Consider the following 18816-nt stretch of genomic DNA (forward strand, 5'->3'; position numbering starts at 1 on the left):
TTTCATCCCAAGAACTGTGGAAAGAGAAAACTATTATCACATGGAAACTCGGAAGGGTCATCGTCCAAAGGATCAACCTCAAGAACATCTGCCTTTGGATGCTTTGAATATCTCTAGTGACACCTTTAAAGACTCTTGTGCCTTTTCTTTGAGACAAGGCAAAGCACAGCAACAAGAAAAAGGTTCTAAATTGATCTACATTTAAAGGAAACAAAGCGAGCTGATAATATCTAGCAACCTCACTACCATATCAACCTCCCTACCAAAACAATTCCTCTGAATTTGATATTACCCCAGCTCATACTCTATGCCTCTGTGCTGAAGGACTCAACCATACTAATCCTTTTGTCTACAACCATTTAAACGGAATGGGGAAATCCAAATTCAGGGATCTATGATCGCATCACTCGTCTAGTCAGAGCCTAATTCTGTCACCTTTTCCAGCCCTAATGAATGCCTTTCTTAATCCGAGACAAAATCTTAGTCACCACAATATTTCTCCAAAGGCTATCTTTGATCTCCCCAAACCTCTGCAAGAATTTTCCTAGCAGAGCCATATTCATCATTTGTAAATTTCTGATCCCAAGCCCTCCTTCCGGCTTTGGCTTCCACGCCTCCTCCCATCTAACCGAATGACATTTCCTATTAGCCGAGACCACTTTAATCAAAGTGACCCCCCCCCCACCCTAAAGAGAACAAATTTCTTTTCCATGGGGAAAGCTTTTTCTCAATTCTCACGACCACCTAATCCCATAGACTCTCAGCAGCCTCCTGATTCATAAAGGGAGGCCCAGATAGGAGTTTGAAATGGAATCAATTTTGCAACCAATTATCTTAGCAAGCTCCACAATCTCAACTTCCTTTATATCAACTCCCATAACTACCAACTTAACAAATTTTATCCATCAACCAATGATAGCTTCATAGAATCTGAGAATCGCTTTCAGATTTTTTTTAACTTCTAAAAGCCAGGACTACTAAAAATCAGTGTCATCAACATACTGGGTATATGTCACTTCCAACCCAGGTTGGCCAACCTTAAAGCCTTGAATAAGCCCTCTAGAACTGGATGTTAACATCATTCTACCAAGGGAATCTACCATGATGGTAAATACGAGCAGAGATAGAGGATCACATGGCACAAAGCTTTGGTAGCCTTAAAAAAGCACTTAGGCAACCATTAACCAAAACCAAACACCAGGTTGAAGAAATGCAATTCAGCACCAACCCAAGCTAGTTAACACCAAATCCTATTTTGTAATTGTCCTTAGACATCCAACCACCAAAGTTGGATCCATATTTAGACACAATCACCATTCTCTAACACTATTAAAACCCCCCTAGCAGCATCAATTGGTGTCAAAGCATCAATTGGTATATGAGCATCTATAGAATGATCTATTGTACATTAAAACCCCCCAGAAATCCTCTAATATACTTGAAGACCAACTAGCAACTAGAAACTCGATTGTCCATACTCCATAGCATCCACTTTAAAGACCAGTGAATTCTTTTGAAGATGCACAGATTTCATTCTTTCCACAAGGACCAGACAATCCCACAAGGAACCACAAACCACAGAAAATAATCTCTCTGAAATGCAAGGCCTCCATTAACTCCGAAATAATTCCGTCAATGATTGGGAAAAGGCCCCAAGACACACCAAAGCATCACAGCACTAAATCCAAATCCTACAAGAAAATGTACAGTGACTAGATATGATCGGCCACCTCTCTGCATTCTCTACTGGCAAGATATTAAAAGATATGAATGAAAACTCATATACTAACCATTGACCATAAAGAAAAACAAAAAATTATTGGCATATTTTGAATTTTATTCATTTTATATAAACATCTATGAGGGATTTGAAAAACTTGAGTTCTCAATGAAAGAACGCAAAGGTGATACAATTAAATTAGCAAACTTGAGAGTTTGGGCACCAAAAGAACCCAAATATGATACAAAACTAAATTGCTTACAAAGCATATGAAACCGTACTGGCTACCCCTTAAGCTATTTTACAGCACCATGAATCACTACACAGATCAAAGAAACGGTTTGAAGGGGATTAGAACTCCCAAGACACAACAACAAAGACATTTTTTTACAAAGAATTAATGGCTGATGAATGCTTCTAAGCATACGTGATCCCAAAATCTTCAGAAACTAGAATTTTTTATTTTATTTTTCATACTACATAAATAGAAAGCTTTTAATAAAAAAATGACAAAATCCAAACACAAGGACATCGCCGAGCAGGTCACGGGAAGGTACGATGAGAATATAAATAAGAGAATAAAAGAAATTGAATATTTAAGGCTCCAAGTCGACTAACAGGTAATAACCAAAACCGGCCTGTCTATATCACGTCGTGATAGAGGGTCAGCATTCGAAGTAGCATATATCCCAACATGGCAAAAAAGAAATTTAAAGGTTAGAAATGAGGTCCACAACTATCCAATCATATCTGCTAGTCCCAGGGGAACTCTACCCTAGATTACAACCGTCTTATAGCATTCAAAGAGCTCCTACTACGAACAAAGGGTCCACAGACGACAATGAAAACAATTAATTCATTGATTTAAGGTCATAGCTTCCACTTCATTAAAATCTTTCACCCCTACCGGTCCAGAGAAGACCACCTTAAACAGAATAAATGATAATTGTTGCAAATCAAAACAATATTATTGGAAGAGATGTAGCTTAAAAATATCCTTTTATGTAACATGAACCAGAACCATTCAAAGAACTAAATCAATGAAATAGTGCACCATGAAGCAATTGCCAATGTATTATAATGGACAGTCTATTTTATTATAGCTACCACAGAAACACGGAACACATCCACACGCCTTTTCTCAATAACTAATAAAAAGATGAAATAAAATTACCCTACCAGAAATTAAACAATAAAAAGATAAACTTTTATCCACTTCACCCTCTTAGACAGCTAAGATTGGCAGCCCCATTTCCACTAAAACCACAAATTGAAAATAAAATATCATCATATCCAAAAGAACCCGAATATCTGAATTTCAAAACCCATTAACATGACTGAGAAAATTCATTTGACTACAAACTATTCAAGAAGCCCCTGTAACAGGCCTTAAACATGTATATACAGGAGAAACTGACGGCATGCAATAGAAGGCCTACTAGTGTTATCGAAAGTGTACAACTACCTGATTGTAACAAATTTATTGGTACCATGTTTAGCCCAGTGAGTTTTCAAATCAATTGGATTCGAAAGGTTATCACCTTCGGCCGCAAGCTTCTCCAAGACCTTCTTGAAGGCACCCTGGCTCATCTTCCGTCCAGCTATCCTTGCACTGCGTCTTTTTGTGCTCATCGGCAACGGATACATAGACATACTAGTGGTACAACACGCCGACTGCCAACCCCCACAACCCCACTTATAACACTGCTGAGGTGCTCCAGTGCACGAACAAACCGGTATCGGAATACCCGTGATATCTATATCGACTCCATTAATGACAACATCAGTGTTCTTCCCAGGCTTTGCTCGCGGAACAGAACACTTTGATTCATCCTTCAATGCCTTAGAATTCCTCTTACTCTTCTTTGTTTTCGGCGCTTTATTAGCTAAATCTCGCCCATTTGATCGCTTCTTCAAAGGGACATCTTTTCTAATATCCAACTCTTCAACAGGCATAATAATCCTTTCGTCCTTTGAAGATTTGGGTTGTGGTAGAATCTGAAAGGGGTGATCTTTTCTAATATCCAACTCTGAAACTGGCATAACCCTTTCGTCCTTTGACGATTCCGGTTGTGGTAGAATCTGAAAGGGGTGAGCTCTTGCATCTTCAGATAAAACCATAAAATTCTGATTATTTGGTAATACATGGAGAAGTTTCTCTCTGTGATTCATCCAACCATCCCGCGCATACTCCATTGGAGCCGCAGATACCCCACGATGAAGAAATCCCCCATTGGCACTGACCATGACAGGATGATCGCGTCCAGAGAGCAAAGGCTTCACATCTCGCTCTGCAACGCTGGACATGAGTTTTAACCCTAGGTTTCCTTTCAAGGATGGCTCATAATAACCCCAATTCCGAATACCCAATCCACCATCGTCGTCCATGTATAACAAATACTAGGAAGTATAAAATTATGGGAAAAAAAAGAAGCTTAAACACGATCTCTATGTGTGGGAGAGTTGGTCAAGAGGCACAGCTGTTAAAGAGAATGGGATCAAATCCCTAAAAAAAAAAAAAAAAAACAGGAAAGGGAACACTTTGAAACCGAACGTATGTATAAGAAGGGGGAAATCAAACAAACCCAAAAGGCATTAGCTGTAGAAGAACAAGATCTATTGACCCAAATAAAATAAAACTGTAACATATAAAATGCTTAAAATCGCATCTCAAATGCCCCCCAAAAAAAATACCCAAATCGTCTACAACCAAGTGGAAGCAAAAAGATTGCAGCTTTTAGGGTTTTGGAGTGAGATTTCGGAACAGATGGATGGAAAGAGAATCAACAATTGTAAAAATGAAAAAGAAATTAGAATCGAAGAGCCTAAAATAAAACAAAAGTGAAAAAGGTATCCAGGAATAGGAAATGCAAAGGACAGAAAGAAAAGTAAGAAAAGAGGATTTGAGAGACGACTTACTCGCAGATGAGGTTTTTAGGGTTCTTTTCCGCTTGGATGGAGAGAGAACAGAACAGAAAAGAGGGGTAAAAAGACGCAAATACATCCGTAGATCATTATAGGCAGATGATACTTTCACCCCTCTGTAGTACGCATTCGCCCGCTGATAGCGTGAACAGTGGGCAACTTTAACGCTTTTTGACGTCAAATCACGTAAAAGGGGGCGAATACGTACTTCAGAGGGGTGAAAATATCATCTCCCTAATTATATTATACATAAATTTCTAATTTTGGGATTTGATAGCGTCCATCGGAAAAGAAATATCGCCGATGGTCTGTTGCATGTGAGAGCAGCCACACAGGCTCACTTTTCAGCAGATTTTGTCTTCATTCACGAGGTGGCTGGTCTCACATCAACAGACCATCTGCGAAATGCCTTTTTGTGAAGATCTATCTCGGATATTCTTTTAAGGGATTTGCTAGCGTCCATCACATAAGGCGTTCGTAGATGGTATGTTGCATGTGAGAGCAGCCACAGAGGCTCACTTTTCAACAGATTTTGTCTTCATTTACGAATGCCTTCTGTGATGGACACTAGCAAATCCCTTCTTTTAAATATGTATTTTTTTTATATTAGTAAGATGGGGTTATGCGGACCCTACCAGTATATTAATTAAAGAAAGATGATACGATAAAAGAAACAAGACCACCCCCGATCCATAGAACAATGTCTAAGGAAGGGGCAGAACAAACAAGGTCATGATACCCTTAATATCAAAACTCGGAACAAGCAAAAAGAAGAGAGAATACACATGATTTCTACAGTCTGTCTAAACTTCCTTGCTCTCTGGCTCTTCCTCGCCTTCAGAATATTTGGAGATTCTGTTTTTCTTTGATGGAGGAGTTCTATTATATTCTTTCAAATATTCATATATAGTTTAGATTTATACGGACAAAAAGGCAAAACAAGTCTACTACTTATCCATCCTATTCAAATAAATGACAGTATATTTTGCCTCGAAGGGATAGATCATGTCCTTATTAGAGAGGACCCACAAGGTACACCATGCATGTGGCACATTTATTTTGAGATTTGGACCATTCATTGAAGTTGTGGGCCACTGGAAAGCCGTATATGGCCCTGGTCCCACTGCCACAAGTAAATGATCGGGTCATTAAACATTGTTGGCCGTCACAAGTTCGACCTATTGCCCTTGATCCCATACATGCTTTCAAGTTGTCCATTTTTGCATGCCTCAATCTTACCAATGAGATCTTAACTTAGCATTAGTTCTCTTGTGATGACCCATCACATCAACGACCCTAACTACCGAGCACACATGGCACGTGCATGTTAGATTATGGTTGCTTCCATTCATCACGATGAGATCATCTCCAGCTAGTCGATCTCAACAATCAATGGTCAAAATTTTTACAGGTAAGACCTTCAATGAGAAGTGGAGGATGGAGTGAAATGCTACAAAAGACCCTTCAATGTGGTCCATCTCCATGCATATTATAAAAGCAGCTTCTTGCCTTCCCTATGCAATTGAAACAATGGGTTGAAAAAGAAACCCCTCGTTCTCAAGCTAAAATAGGGTGTGATTACAAATAGGAAAAAGAAAAATTCAAGAATGTGTTCTTGCAGCTTAGAAATAAAATGAAGAGGAAAAACAAAAAAAACTTTGAAAACTTGGAACTTTTATTATACAAGAGAACCCCATACTTTAGGATTTTAATGGATATGATGAGCATATATAACCTTTCTTCTTCCTCCTTTTCTTACTAGCAAAATCACAAAACACAATAGTAAATCTGCATTACACACAAACAAAAACAAAAAATCATATAACAAATAAATAAAATTGGGGAAGATAATGTTCAAGATGCCTATAATGATCGACATACAAACAGATAGATAAGTCAAGTTGATATTTTGGAAACGGTGAAAGCACTTTGCTGAGTTAACGCTGACATGGAGAGACGAAAGCTTGGAGAGCGAATGGGATTAGATATTCCAAGGGCGCTGATATCCCCCCCCCCCCCCCCCCGACTGGCTAACGTTTTCCCACCATTTGACCTCTCTCTCTCTCTCCCCCCACACACACACAACAGGAACAGTTGGTAGGCCCAACAGAATCCGTTGGTGGAATGGTGGGCCCATCTTTGAACAACGTAGGCCCCGCCCATACCACACCATAGGATAATCCAAACCGTCCATTTGATGGGCCATAAACGTAAATAGGTTGCGTCCCAAAATATTATTTCCATAGGTTAATCCTAGCCCTCCGATCTAAATAGAAACTACATCTTATGCAACCTCTATAGATTGTAGGGTTGTGATCATCCTACGGAAATGATTTTTGGGGCACAACCTATGTGGCCCATCAAATGGACGGCTCGGATCATCCTATGGTCTGGACGGTACACTTCATTTTCAAAAATATGGGTGGGGCCTAAATTGGTACGAACCACACCATAGGATGATCCAAACCATGGACGGCTTGGATCATCCTATGTTGTGGATGGTACGCTTCAATTTGAAAAATATCGGTGGGGCTTACGATTGGGCCTTAATGTTAGTGTACGACCAACTCCATAGAATTATCCAAACCATGGACGGTTGGATCATCCTATGTTGTGGACGGGCCTTAATGTTATTGTACGACCACAGGATGATCCAAACCATTCGTTATTCCCATCAAAATTACATGTTCAAATGGCTGTGGAGGCTGATGTCAGTAATAAGGAAACACATGTTTTAATTCTCATTGAAAATTGAAAGTAGCTAACCTCATTCCCAAATATTATAAAATAATTACTTGACATGAGGATTTATTATAAATGGGGTAGCCCTAAGTGAAAAAGACACACTCCCTTTGACATGGTTATCCTTAGAAACATGGATCTTCTTATATTTTTTTGTTGGGCTATCTTTAAAATTTTAGCTGCCTTGCCGAATATGGTCCGTTCTAATTCGAAAAAGAGTGGAGAAATTTGGGTTCCTCTTCTAGATAGTAAGACAATCTCTCTCTCTCTCTCTCTGCTTCACATGTATTAATCTTTGATTTGCATAGCATTTTCCAATTTACTTACAAGGGATCCCCTAAATAATGTACCAAACTTTTGTTGACAATTCTGAGAATTTTTAAATAAAAAAGTTTTTGAACTATGATTGCTTTCATTAAAAAATCAATAATTGTACTGATGGACCCACCGCTCTGTGTATGTTGACTAGGTACACCAATATTGCTGTTCATCACCAGTCTAGCATATTGTTCATCGTCCCATCCTCATTGGATGATTCAAGTCCGTTGATCTCCAGCATTATGAAAAAGAAGTCCTTCAGGTTTAAGCCATTGATATTTATACACACCTCAATCTCACAGTTGAGATGTCCGTTCAACATAAGACTCGGACCCAACGTGACACTGTAAAGGACTATCAAATCAACGGTCTCACTCGATCCATCTGTTTACCAACAAGTTCTTCGTTTACGTTGGTAGAATGAATCAACGGTCCCACTCGATCCATCTATCATACAGCTTCCAATGCTAAAAATGTTTTGGAAAATTCTACTAAAGAGTATTAGGGACTTGTAAATCTTGTTTCTAGATTAAGTCATGGCGGCCACATGCAGGCCACCAAAACTCGTGTGCGTACCGGGCAAAAAAACAGAAGTTCCCAAAAGTAGCAGCAAAAAGTTGAAAACTTTTCTATAGTTTTCTTTTTAGCCGTTAACTAACCCCTTTCTGCTAATAGTCAAAAGATAATTTTAGAGGAGTGGACCCATGCCTCTCACCATGTAAAAGAGAGAGAGATAACCACGTGTCTTTCAGAAGATCAGAGTTGATGTGAGCAGGAAAAACAAAAGATACACAGTTCAAAAGAGAAGCTTTCACATGTAGTACAAAGATACACAAAACAAACTATAGAGAAGTCAATACCCGAACCATTACGCTTGCTGATGCTATGGTGCGTTCTTGACTTCCTCTTTAAGGACCTCTGCAAGTAAATAGGAAAATGGGGGGTGCTGTAAAAAATTTTGGGTGTTATGAAGTGGGACAGTACAAACAGTTTAAGCTCTTGATGAAAGCATTCAAGGCCAGCCAACAAACCCCAAATATCTATCTTGAATGCAGACATAAAGAGCTCTGAGTTCATCTGGTGTCTATAGTTAAGGATAGGGAAGAGGGCTTTGGTCAGGCACCAGGGCAATTCAAAGCAGCCTTTATTTGCTGGACGGTAGTGCTAATAAGGTTATTAACAGTTGCCACTGACTCCATGTTCAGCTTTGCCGATGGTAAACTACTCACTAGAATCTGAAACGCCACTGTAATAAGCGATCCCCCTGACCGGCTATTGCTCGAGCTCGTTGAGGCTCCTCCTCCGGTGGTAAGATCGGACCGTCCATCTGGAGAGATGGTGAAACCCGATGGGAGGAGAGGGATGTATGAAGGGTCTCCCCCGCTCATTGCAATGTTCATGGCAGGTAGATCGACTGGGGCATAAACTACGAGTGAACCAGATGAGTCTGTGCAGCTCTCTTGGAGTATCAGCATATTGTTCTGGCTGGCATTCAAGGCCTGCTTAAAATAAAATAACATAAGGTTTGATTGACAACTAATTAAATAATAACCAAAGAGCTACACAGTTGAGAAACTTACCCTTAGGACAGATATACAGTTTCCGGGGTGCTGCCCATTTGCAATATGGGCAACCTCTTGAACTGAATTACCATTGGAGAGAACATCCCACTGAAAAAAAAATATAATTTTATGATCAATTGGTTTGATTGAACAATAATGCTGAAAAATCGACTGCTTGATCGATTCGATACCTGAGATCTTGTCCGCTCGTCTCTAAAGAAATTGAAAACATTCTGGGGAGATACTGGGAGCCACAGAGAGGTTGCAGCACTGAGAACGACACCATTGGGTTGGCCAGGTTCAGTGCTCTTGTGAACTGAGACTCTAACTCCGACATCATTCAAGCCAGAGGGTGTGGTCCATCTGTGTCCATTTGAGGCGCTTATGCTCGAGCTGAAACTGTTAATCATCCTCTGTGCAAGCTTCATCATGCTTCTTCTCCCATCCGCTGATGGGATTACTGTATGTATCCATTGTACAAATAACATTCATGTAAGCATCAAGGACAACAATAACATAGTTTTCAAGCTTTAGAAATCAATTCATTAGAAAGATTGCAATACCTCCTCCAATGTCCCTAGTAGAAGTACTAGAAACCATTAGACATGCAAATCTCTCACACATCCTCTGTAAAGTAGCAAGCCATCGGTGAGCTCCAAATGCCATCCCACTATGAATGAGCTCTCTGTAAATTTGATGAGTTGGGCTTTTCTCTTCAATTTCCACATGCTCCACCCAAGTAACCTATTAAGCATTCCCCAAAAAATGAACTTCAGATATTGGTGAGTAACCTATTAAACATTCCCTACAAAATAAACTTCAGACATTGGTGAGCGACCTATTAAGCAATCCATAATAAATGAAATTCAGATAATGGTGGGAAGAGATGGGATTGAATTATGGAAATATAGATATTATCCGCTTACCTTAGAGTATCCATTGGGCATGTCTTGAATTAAGCAACCAGAAGGAAGGCGTTGAGAGCGTGGAGGAGGGACAAACTGATTCATGCTTGGGAAGTCGAAGGAGACGTCTACAATCGCCCATAAGCCTTGCTCGATTTGCTGACAGTAACGAAGGAAGTAGAATTCCCGTGTGGAGACTAGAGGAGAGAGTACCTGCAACTCCTCGTACATCTGCATCACCATTGAATCATAAGAATTCCGAGTAAACACAACCTATTTATCATATTTCAAAAGAGACAGGTTGATTATGTGATTACCATTTGCAAGGAACCACCGTGAGTCCCTGCCATTCCAGATGCAAGAACCTCAATAGTCCTCGAGTTCGAAACAATAGTGGGGAATAGCTCCATCCATTTGCTCTGCATTAAAAAAACCCTCATTCAAAAAAAGTTCAAAAGATGAAATTGGGCATTGATCAACTGGAACATGAATTGTCATAGGGCTCACCGAGTCCATAAACATGTCGACCAATGCAAGCCCATTCATAATCACCATATCTGAAGCCCTTGAGGCTTCGACTTGAATGTCAGGATTTTTCAAGCGGCCCTGCCTTGGGAAGATCCTCTCATAACTATCCAGATTGAGAACATCCCTCCCATCGGTGGCGGATTTCATCCACAATGGCTCATCGGTCTGTAAAAGTCTAATCAGTTCATCCATTGCACTGGCAGCAATCTGAGCCATGAGAGATTTCTCCATCTCTGTGATGCATGTTGTCTGCAAAGGCGGTATTGCGGCCATAGATGAACTCCCTGGAAGAAGATCAAGGTCAAGTGAAGGAGGACCAATATTGCCCTGACCCCCAAAACTCCCCACTGTTAAATCCAATGGTGAAATAGGCATCTGTTGAATAGGTCTAAGTTGTGAAGCGGGTCTTCCTATGTACTTTGCAGCAATGCTGGATACTCTGTCAAGCTGCAAATTTCCATGAAATAAATCAAATGACTAGAAACAACAGACAAAGGGGGGTAAAAAGAAAGATACATAGAGACTCAATTGTGTTCAAGAAGTACCTCTTCTTTCAATCGGGCGTTCTCCATACGCAGTTTTTGTTCATCAAAATACATGTCTTCCCCAATAGGCGGACCACCACAAGAAGGGCAGATGACATTCTTTAGGGTCTCTCTAATTACAATGTTCTCGCACCGGATCTTGTCATTCTCGGCCCTAAGTGAGCTGTTATCAGCGCGTTCGTGCTGCGCCTGTCGGATCCAACAAGCACATTTAAACAAGTAGAAGGAAAACAACCCCCCATATAGAGAAGAATGGCCTTCTTTCATTTGGTTATCCAAAAAAACGTAGAAAATGAGAGGAAAAAAAACAAAAAGGAATTAGACCTTCATCTGGGTCCTTCGATTTTGAAACCAGAACTTGATCTGGCGAGGCTCTAGCCCCAAATCTTTGCTCAACTGCATCCTTTGCTTCTCGTCAGGATGTGGGCACTCCTTGAACATTCTTCATACCAGTAAAAAACCAAGACAAATCCAATCAACTTTCCATTCATTACAACAACAACAAACAAAAACCAACTTTGATAGAAACTCAATCTCAACAACTTCAAAAAGGCAAAAGGACAGGCTTGAACCAACAGCAAGAACACCAACATCATTCTAATTTGAAGCCAAGTACACTAACTAGAAGAAGATCAAGAGTCATTCTAGTTTGGAGTGAAGAAAAATCAAGCAACCGACAAAAAAAATCCACAGCCATTCTAATTAAAAGCCTATAAAACCCCTAAAATCTTCAAAAGAAGAAGAAGACAATAAAACCCTTCATAAAAAATAAGGGAGGAGAAAAAAAAAAAGCTTACGCCTCGAGCTCTTGAATCTGACGAGCGGTGTGACGATGGTAACGCTTCTTCTTCCTTTGAGGATCGGAAACATCCACGTCATCGCCGGAACCACCACCGGCGCCACCAGTGCTGCCACCGTCCATAAAAAATCTTCTATTGAACGTTCCCTCGTCGGGACCCACTAACCCATTCGAATACATGGACAAAAGAAGATGAAGAAGAAGACCCTTGTTCTATCATGACAAGAGATAAGCAATAATAATAATAATAGAAGAAAAACCCAGAAAGGAAAGCCAAACAATAACCACGTTCTTCTTTTTCTTCGTCTTCCCTTGCATTCTTATCTCCTCTACTACTAACCATTTCTCATTTGTAGAGTACATGAAACGGCCGGAAAATCGAAAATATCGGCATGATATCAGGGGTTCTTAAATAAGAAATATCGGTCGTAACGGACGGATTTAAAGCCCCCGTCTGAGAAACCGGAAGCTCTTAAATCCTTCTCCCCGTTCGAGGAGAACCTTCTCTCTCATATTTTCTTTCTTGGTGTTTGGTATGCACACTCTCGAAGGATACAGCTCCCAGCTTTTAAGTCTCTCTCTCTCTATCTACTCTCCCGAAAATCTCATTACTAGGCGGTACGAACGTTAATCTCTTATCACGAAAATGCCCCCTCTCCCAAGTCAAAGCGAGAATTACTATTTTAGAGAGGGAGGGAGAGGGCTACCAAAGTTGGTGGCCCGCTAGGGTTTGGGCAACCCGACCCGGATTGAGTTCAGGTCGGGTCGGGTCGGGTTTAGGTTGAAGGTTTGGGCAACCCGACCCGAGTGAAGCCTGACATTGTTTTATGAATTTTTTATTTTGTAAGATTAAAAACTTAGGTTAGGTCGGGTTGAACTCAGGTCGGGTAGTGTTCTGGTTCGGGTTAGGGAAAAGGGTTCCCAGCTCGGGTCAGGTTGAATCTCATCGGGTTGGGAATCAGTTAAGATCGTGTTTAGGTTGGAAAAATGGGTTCCTCGGGTCGGATCAGGTTGGCCTCAACCCGACTCCACTCATCCCGAGTTGCACCCCTAGGTGGTCTGCGACCGCTACTGCCATTTTTCCAAGTGACTGCAACGAGGTCATCGGGTGGGGCCGATTGCTGATGGCCCATTGAACAAAATTTTCTTCATTTGACCCTCTTACGCAACTGATTTGTGGTCTGTAAATAGACACTAAAATGCAAAAATGGCCAAGAATTTACTTCTAGAGAAGTGGAAATATTTTGACCATGACATATAAATGGAGGGCCCACCAATTGAAATTTGCAAAAAATGAAAACTTTTGCTAATTCTACCTAAATTGTAGCTCACTATTGTTTCAAAAGTTTCTCTGGAGATTGTCCTTTTTGGACCATTAATCTAATTCTCTTCCACTGGGGCCCATTGGAGGTTCACCACAGTCCAAAAGCCATAATCCAAGAGATTGTCTTTTTTGGGATTGTGCGGCTAGCACCAAATTCGGCACGGTTGGACCAAAAAATGGTGGTTAAAATCGCTTCTGCAAGAGTAATACCAACTGTTGTACATCTTTAACTCCATGTGCTACTATTCAAATGACCAAGATTGCCTTATTTTAATATTTTGAGACCATGGCCTTGATAGGTCCAATTGGAGGACTGATTTTTTCTTTTTCTTTGCTCGGTAATTTGGGATTAGGCAGACCCCGACCAGCATATACTAAAAAAAGAAAAAGAAGAAAGAAGTACAAACTAGGATAAAGGGTCGGTGAGGAATCCTCTAAGGTAATTACAAAGAGATCATAAGGAATACAAGATAGAGGAATGGGATCTCTTTCACATAAGAAATCAGCAGCCCTCTTGCCTTCTCTCTAAATGTGACTGATTCTCCAAGAGTTGAAGGAATTTAGATCTCTAAGGAGCTTTTCGAGGGCAGGGAACTTTCTCCATGGGCAAGGCCATTGTTTTTTGATAATCTGAATTGCATTGAGAGAATCTGACTCGATCCATAAATTTTCCACCTGATTGTTTCTGGCTAGCTGGACACCCTTCATGATTGCTTCCAATTCGGCCTCTTGAATGGGGATGGAATTGTAATCAACAGAGAAGAGTGAGATGATTTGGCCTTTGCAGTCTCTGAGGATACCTCCCAATGAAACCATATCAGAGCTGATCGACACATCAGTGTTTATCTTTAACTCAGATTGAGTAAGCAACACCCAGTTAGAGGACTGATAACTGCCCAGCCATATTTTGATAGCTTTGTTTTACACTAATTTGGTTGGATGTCCATAGTATTTGAGTAAAATAAACTAGGTAGTGCCTTTGTCAGAAACTACGTAGTGCGGACATCAGTCCACTACATGTGAAAATTGTAGTGTACTAAAAACTTTGATAGACACGCAGGAAAACCAAACCGGGGCTTTAAAATTTCCATCAGTATCTTCCAACAAGAGCATCTTTTTTACAAGGTCCACAACGCACGAATGGCAAGGAATTATAGGGTCCAACCCTGGTCCACGGAGGTAATTCCAAAAAAGAGTGAAATAGTTTTTAATAAAGTAATCACATTTTTAAGCCTGAATTTTAGATGGTTAGCAAATTCAACTCTATTCACCCAGAAGGAGGCCATTAAGTCCGAATGACCATTTTATCCTCTTCGTGACTTCATTTGCTCCTCGAAATTTTTCTATTGTCTAACTCCACATGTTGCACAACCGACCGCCCAAGTCAACACATCCAATGCCTATTGAGCAAAATGAAGAAAAAGAAGAAAAGAGGAAGGAGAAAAAAAAGAAGAAGAAGAAGAAAAGAACACAAGAGTATAATAAAGGATTCGTAAAATGGTTCAAATCAGCAAAGATTGGGTCATATCTACAAAACATAAGATCAAATCAATAAGAATCAAGTTAAATAAAAAAGAATATGATGAAATTGATAGAAATGGGCGTAAATAGGCAAAAACGACATCAAATAAGAAAAGACTAGGGAAAAATCAGTAAATCAAATCAAATCAAATCAGCAAAAAATTTGGACAAATCTATAAAATCGGTTCAAATTGGCAAAAAGGTTTGACGCAATTTTGATGATTTTAACCAGTTTTTGCCAATCTAACCCGAAATACGAAATATCCGAAACGTACAAAACTTCGGTCGAAATTTCATTAATTTCAGAAATTTCGGCGAAATTTGTTAAAAAATATTAATTTTTTATTCTTTTACAAAGTTTCGATCGAAATCACCGGTCGAAATTTCGACCCAAAAAAACAGTGTTTTAGTGTGAACCAAATTTCGGGATTTCGGCTAAAATTTCGGTTTTGGATAAGTCCGAAATTTTAGCTGAAACCGAAATTTAAAATCATGCTTATATGACATATTTTTTGCTTATTTGACCTGATTTTTAACATTTCAGTCTTGTTTTTATCAACTCAACCAATTTTTTTTATCGATTTGACCCATTAATAATTTAATCCCCCCTTTGGCCAATTTATCCTTATTTTTGTCTTTTTATTTTATTTTTTGCCAATGCCATTCGATTTTTATTGACATGAACTTATTTTTGAGAATCCTCATTTCCTTTTATTTTTTGTTCCTATGCTTCTACTGTTATTTTAACCCATAATTGATGTAGGAACCCGGGCCTGCACCTTAATTTTTATTGATAAGAAAAATAGTTACAAGAGGAGGACATAGAACCTTGCTTCTAATCAAACCAAGATTCAAGAAGAGAAAAAATAAATAAAACCCCTTTTACAAAAAATAAATGCAACATTTATCTTGTGCGTATATAAGAAATGCACAATTGGTCACATCTAACGGCTCTTCCAGAGTTCTTAGAGAGAGTAGCCCAATCTCAAAATACTACATTATTGTTAGTATCACAAGCATGATTGACCAAGCTGTCCGCGACAAGATTACCTTCCCTAAAAATATGAGAAATAACAATTTTCGTAGGAGATAATATGTTCCTTATTTCTTTTAGACTGTGGTTAATATGCAAGGTGGTCAGTCTTTATATTTAATGATGTTGACAAAGACAAGACTATCAGGTTCAATCTAGATTTTATTAATTTCAAAAGCACCATAAATAGCGAAGACCATCTCATATAGCTCTAGCTTCAGCGAACCTGTTAGTATTCAAATCATACAAATGAGAGAAGGCAAAACTTACCCTTCTATTATTATCTATGATAGTATCACCTTCCCCGCAATACTAGGATTTCCTCTGGCTGCACAATCAGCATTTAGCTTCAGAAATTGCCGCTGGGAATTTTTCAATAAACTAAAGGAAACCTTTCTATGGTGAGCTTTTTAAACCTAATGTTGATATGATCCAGAAATAATCTCTCCATGAGACTCCAATTAGACATCAATTTTAGTATTATATCATAAATCCTTGAGCCATGTCATAATTTTGTTTTTAACAAAGATCCGTATGCGTGATTTTCCATTCTTCTTTTGCATCTTTTTAATTAGAGGGACAATCTTGACAATGTAACTAAAGATTGAGTTACCTTTATTATCTTTTTCATGCCAAGATTGTATTATGCTTTAATGGATTGGCTAGGAAGTAAGTTAACATTGAAAATATTGGAAAAGAAGTTCCAAAGATTACTGGCCAAATCGCTTTGTATAAACAAATGTTTAAGATTCTCATAATTCCTTCCATCACAATAATTACACACAGAGGCAACTGAATTTCTTTAGCTCTAATGTGACCGTCAACCGGTACAGACCTATTTAAGAGTTCCTTATGAAAATGTTGATCTTAGGAGGAGTATTATTCCAAATGTTTTTATACCATGTATGGGTAGGTTTATTATTCCTAAGCAAATTCCAAGCGGATTTAATGGAAAATCTTCCATTACTATTAGAACACCGAATAAGATAGTCATCATTTTTGCTAATCTCAAGTGTTGAATTCATAAGAGCATCGGATAAACTTTGACTCAAAACAATCAGCCATCTTTGAATTATACTCTCGTCTGTCTTATTCATCTCCTCTCTCTTCATTATTCTTCTTCTGTATTGAATTTCGCAGTTTGCCCCGTGAAACTACAGGTCAGCCAGTGCAAAAAAATTCCATTAAAAAAATAAGAGGTGAAGAGGGCAAAATAGACCATATAATCCCTTCACAGGCGAATAGTCTTTTGTCCTTTGTTTTTGAGATTGGGGTTTAGGCCACCAAAAAATTGCTTATTTTCTCTGATTAATCGGGCCTTTCCTCTATTCACTGAATCTCAACATCTGTCAATCTGTTCAGTATCTCGCTTGTGAGCTTTTGAAAATCATTTCACTTTGCAAAATCCCGTCATTTTCAAACCCCGTACATGCTCATTACTCCTCCTTATTCCGTTTGGTGACAAAAGTCAGATCACATTTAATGCTAATGTTTCATATTCTGCGTCTTCCCATTCTACCCTTCCCAATCCCTTCTTCAACACTCAACACCCCTTCCATATACTCACCGTTCGATTTCCATCCTGATTATCTCGTAAGAGAATCCTACCGCTGACATTGACGTTGTGAAACCGTTATTCACCCGTGGTGTGAATAGATCCTTTTCCTTTGTTGGGTCGTCGTCTCCCGCCATGCTGACATCGACACGTGTCGGCGGATTTTTCGGAACTTGATATTTCCCTTTGCAAACCCAAAGAAAGAGAACAGGGTAAAAGCAATGTTGGGTTGTATACTTTAATACTTGTATGCGACATTCTTTTACAAAAGTCTCAACTCTCAAATGCATGGCCTTCTTATTGCTTAGTAATAAGATAGTAAAACCAAAATCGAGGTAGAGAAAGATGATATAGAATTTCTCAATTTAAGATAATAAGGCCAAAATCAGTGACGGGGATGGAAAATATGATTGTGTATAAATTCTTTTATGTTTATTTTATTTGGTGGGCATGAAATATAAGATATACAAGAAATATGTTCCAAGTGGGTTATCTTGTCTAGGAACATTTTGTCTTGGTAGGCAAGCTGGGATTGAACCTTTGACTTCAAAGTTGAAGAACAAGGCCTTGACCGTTGAGCTAGAGACTTAATCCCTTGTCAAGGAACATTTAAAAAGTTAAAAACCATGGATTCAAATTTCGGTGATTTCGGCTGAAATCAAATCCGAAATCCAAAATTTTAGCCGAAATTTCAAACAATGATAACCATGGTTTAAAATTTCGGTTTCGGTAACCGTTTCGGACCCCACCAAAAACCAAAATCTGGTAATTTGGTTCAAATTCCAAACCCAAATTTCGAACACCTTTTTTTCAATAAATAATATCATTAACTCAAAATTTCAGACCGAAATTTGTTAAATGGCGAAAAATTGAATTTCGGAAAATTTTGGTTTGAGTCCCCACAGGTCGAAATTTAAAACCATGATGATAACAACTAACCCTCATTAAGAAATCTTAGCTTGATTGTTTATGAGGATTGAATTCATGGGGTGTATTAAGATTGTGAGTCATTTTGGAGAATTAAGAGATGACCAAAAGGGGAAAGAAGGGGGAATGAGTAACTGGGTCACAATTATTGATGGAGATGTATACGTCTAGGGCTTGGATAGCTAAATAGAAGTAGCCCATCATATTTGAGAAGTCAAAGAGAGAGAGGTCACCTAAGCACCATCATAGGAACAACACAGTAGATCTTAGTGACAATAGCTTGTCAATGTAAATATGTCGCTCGTGTCATGCATGGTCCCTCAAAATACACCTCATAATTTTGCCTCATGTACCAAAGTAGGTTCATGCTTGTCATTTTGTCAAAAAGACAAAAGTGCCTTTTATTGTGGGG

The 18816-nt window shown here is 39.1% G+C and overlaps 1 protein-coding gene and 1 pseudogene across 1 annotated transcript; both read right to left on the minus strand.

The window, feature by feature from the left end:
* Positions 1 to 2730: 2730 nt before the first annotated feature.
* Positions 2731 to 4706, minus strand: LOC143876785 (protein BASIC PENTACYSTEINE2 pseudogene; annotated as a pseudogene).
* Positions 4707 to 8374: 3668 nt separating this feature from the next.
* LOC143876786 (homeobox-leucine zipper protein HDG11-like) lies at positions 8375 to 12616 on the minus strand. Its single transcript, XM_077378477.1, has 10 exons — positions 12043 to 12616; positions 11570 to 11687; positions 11246 to 11434; positions 10680 to 11147; positions 10490 to 10591; positions 10194 to 10403; positions 9831 to 10011; positions 9459 to 9727; positions 9286 to 9375; positions 8375 to 9204 (listed from the first exon to the last, which is right to left on the minus strand). The coding sequence occupies exons 1-10, from the start codon at positions 12222 to 12224 to the stop codon at positions 8821 to 8823; spliced, it is 2193 nt and encodes a 730-aa protein (XP_077234592.1). The 5' UTR covers positions 12225 to 12616; the 3' UTR covers positions 8375 to 8820.
* Between the last annotated feature and the right edge of the window lie 6200 nt (positions 12617 to 18816).

Source organism: Tasmannia lanceolata, unplaced genomic scaffold (assembly GCF_043159265.1).
Source record: "Tasmannia lanceolata isolate RefF3 unplaced genomic scaffold, GAP_Taslan_0.1 ptg000005l, whole genome shotgun sequence".
Taxonomy (NCBI): domain Eukaryota; kingdom Viridiplantae; phylum Streptophyta; class Magnoliopsida; order Canellales; family Winteraceae; genus Tasmannia; species Tasmannia lanceolata.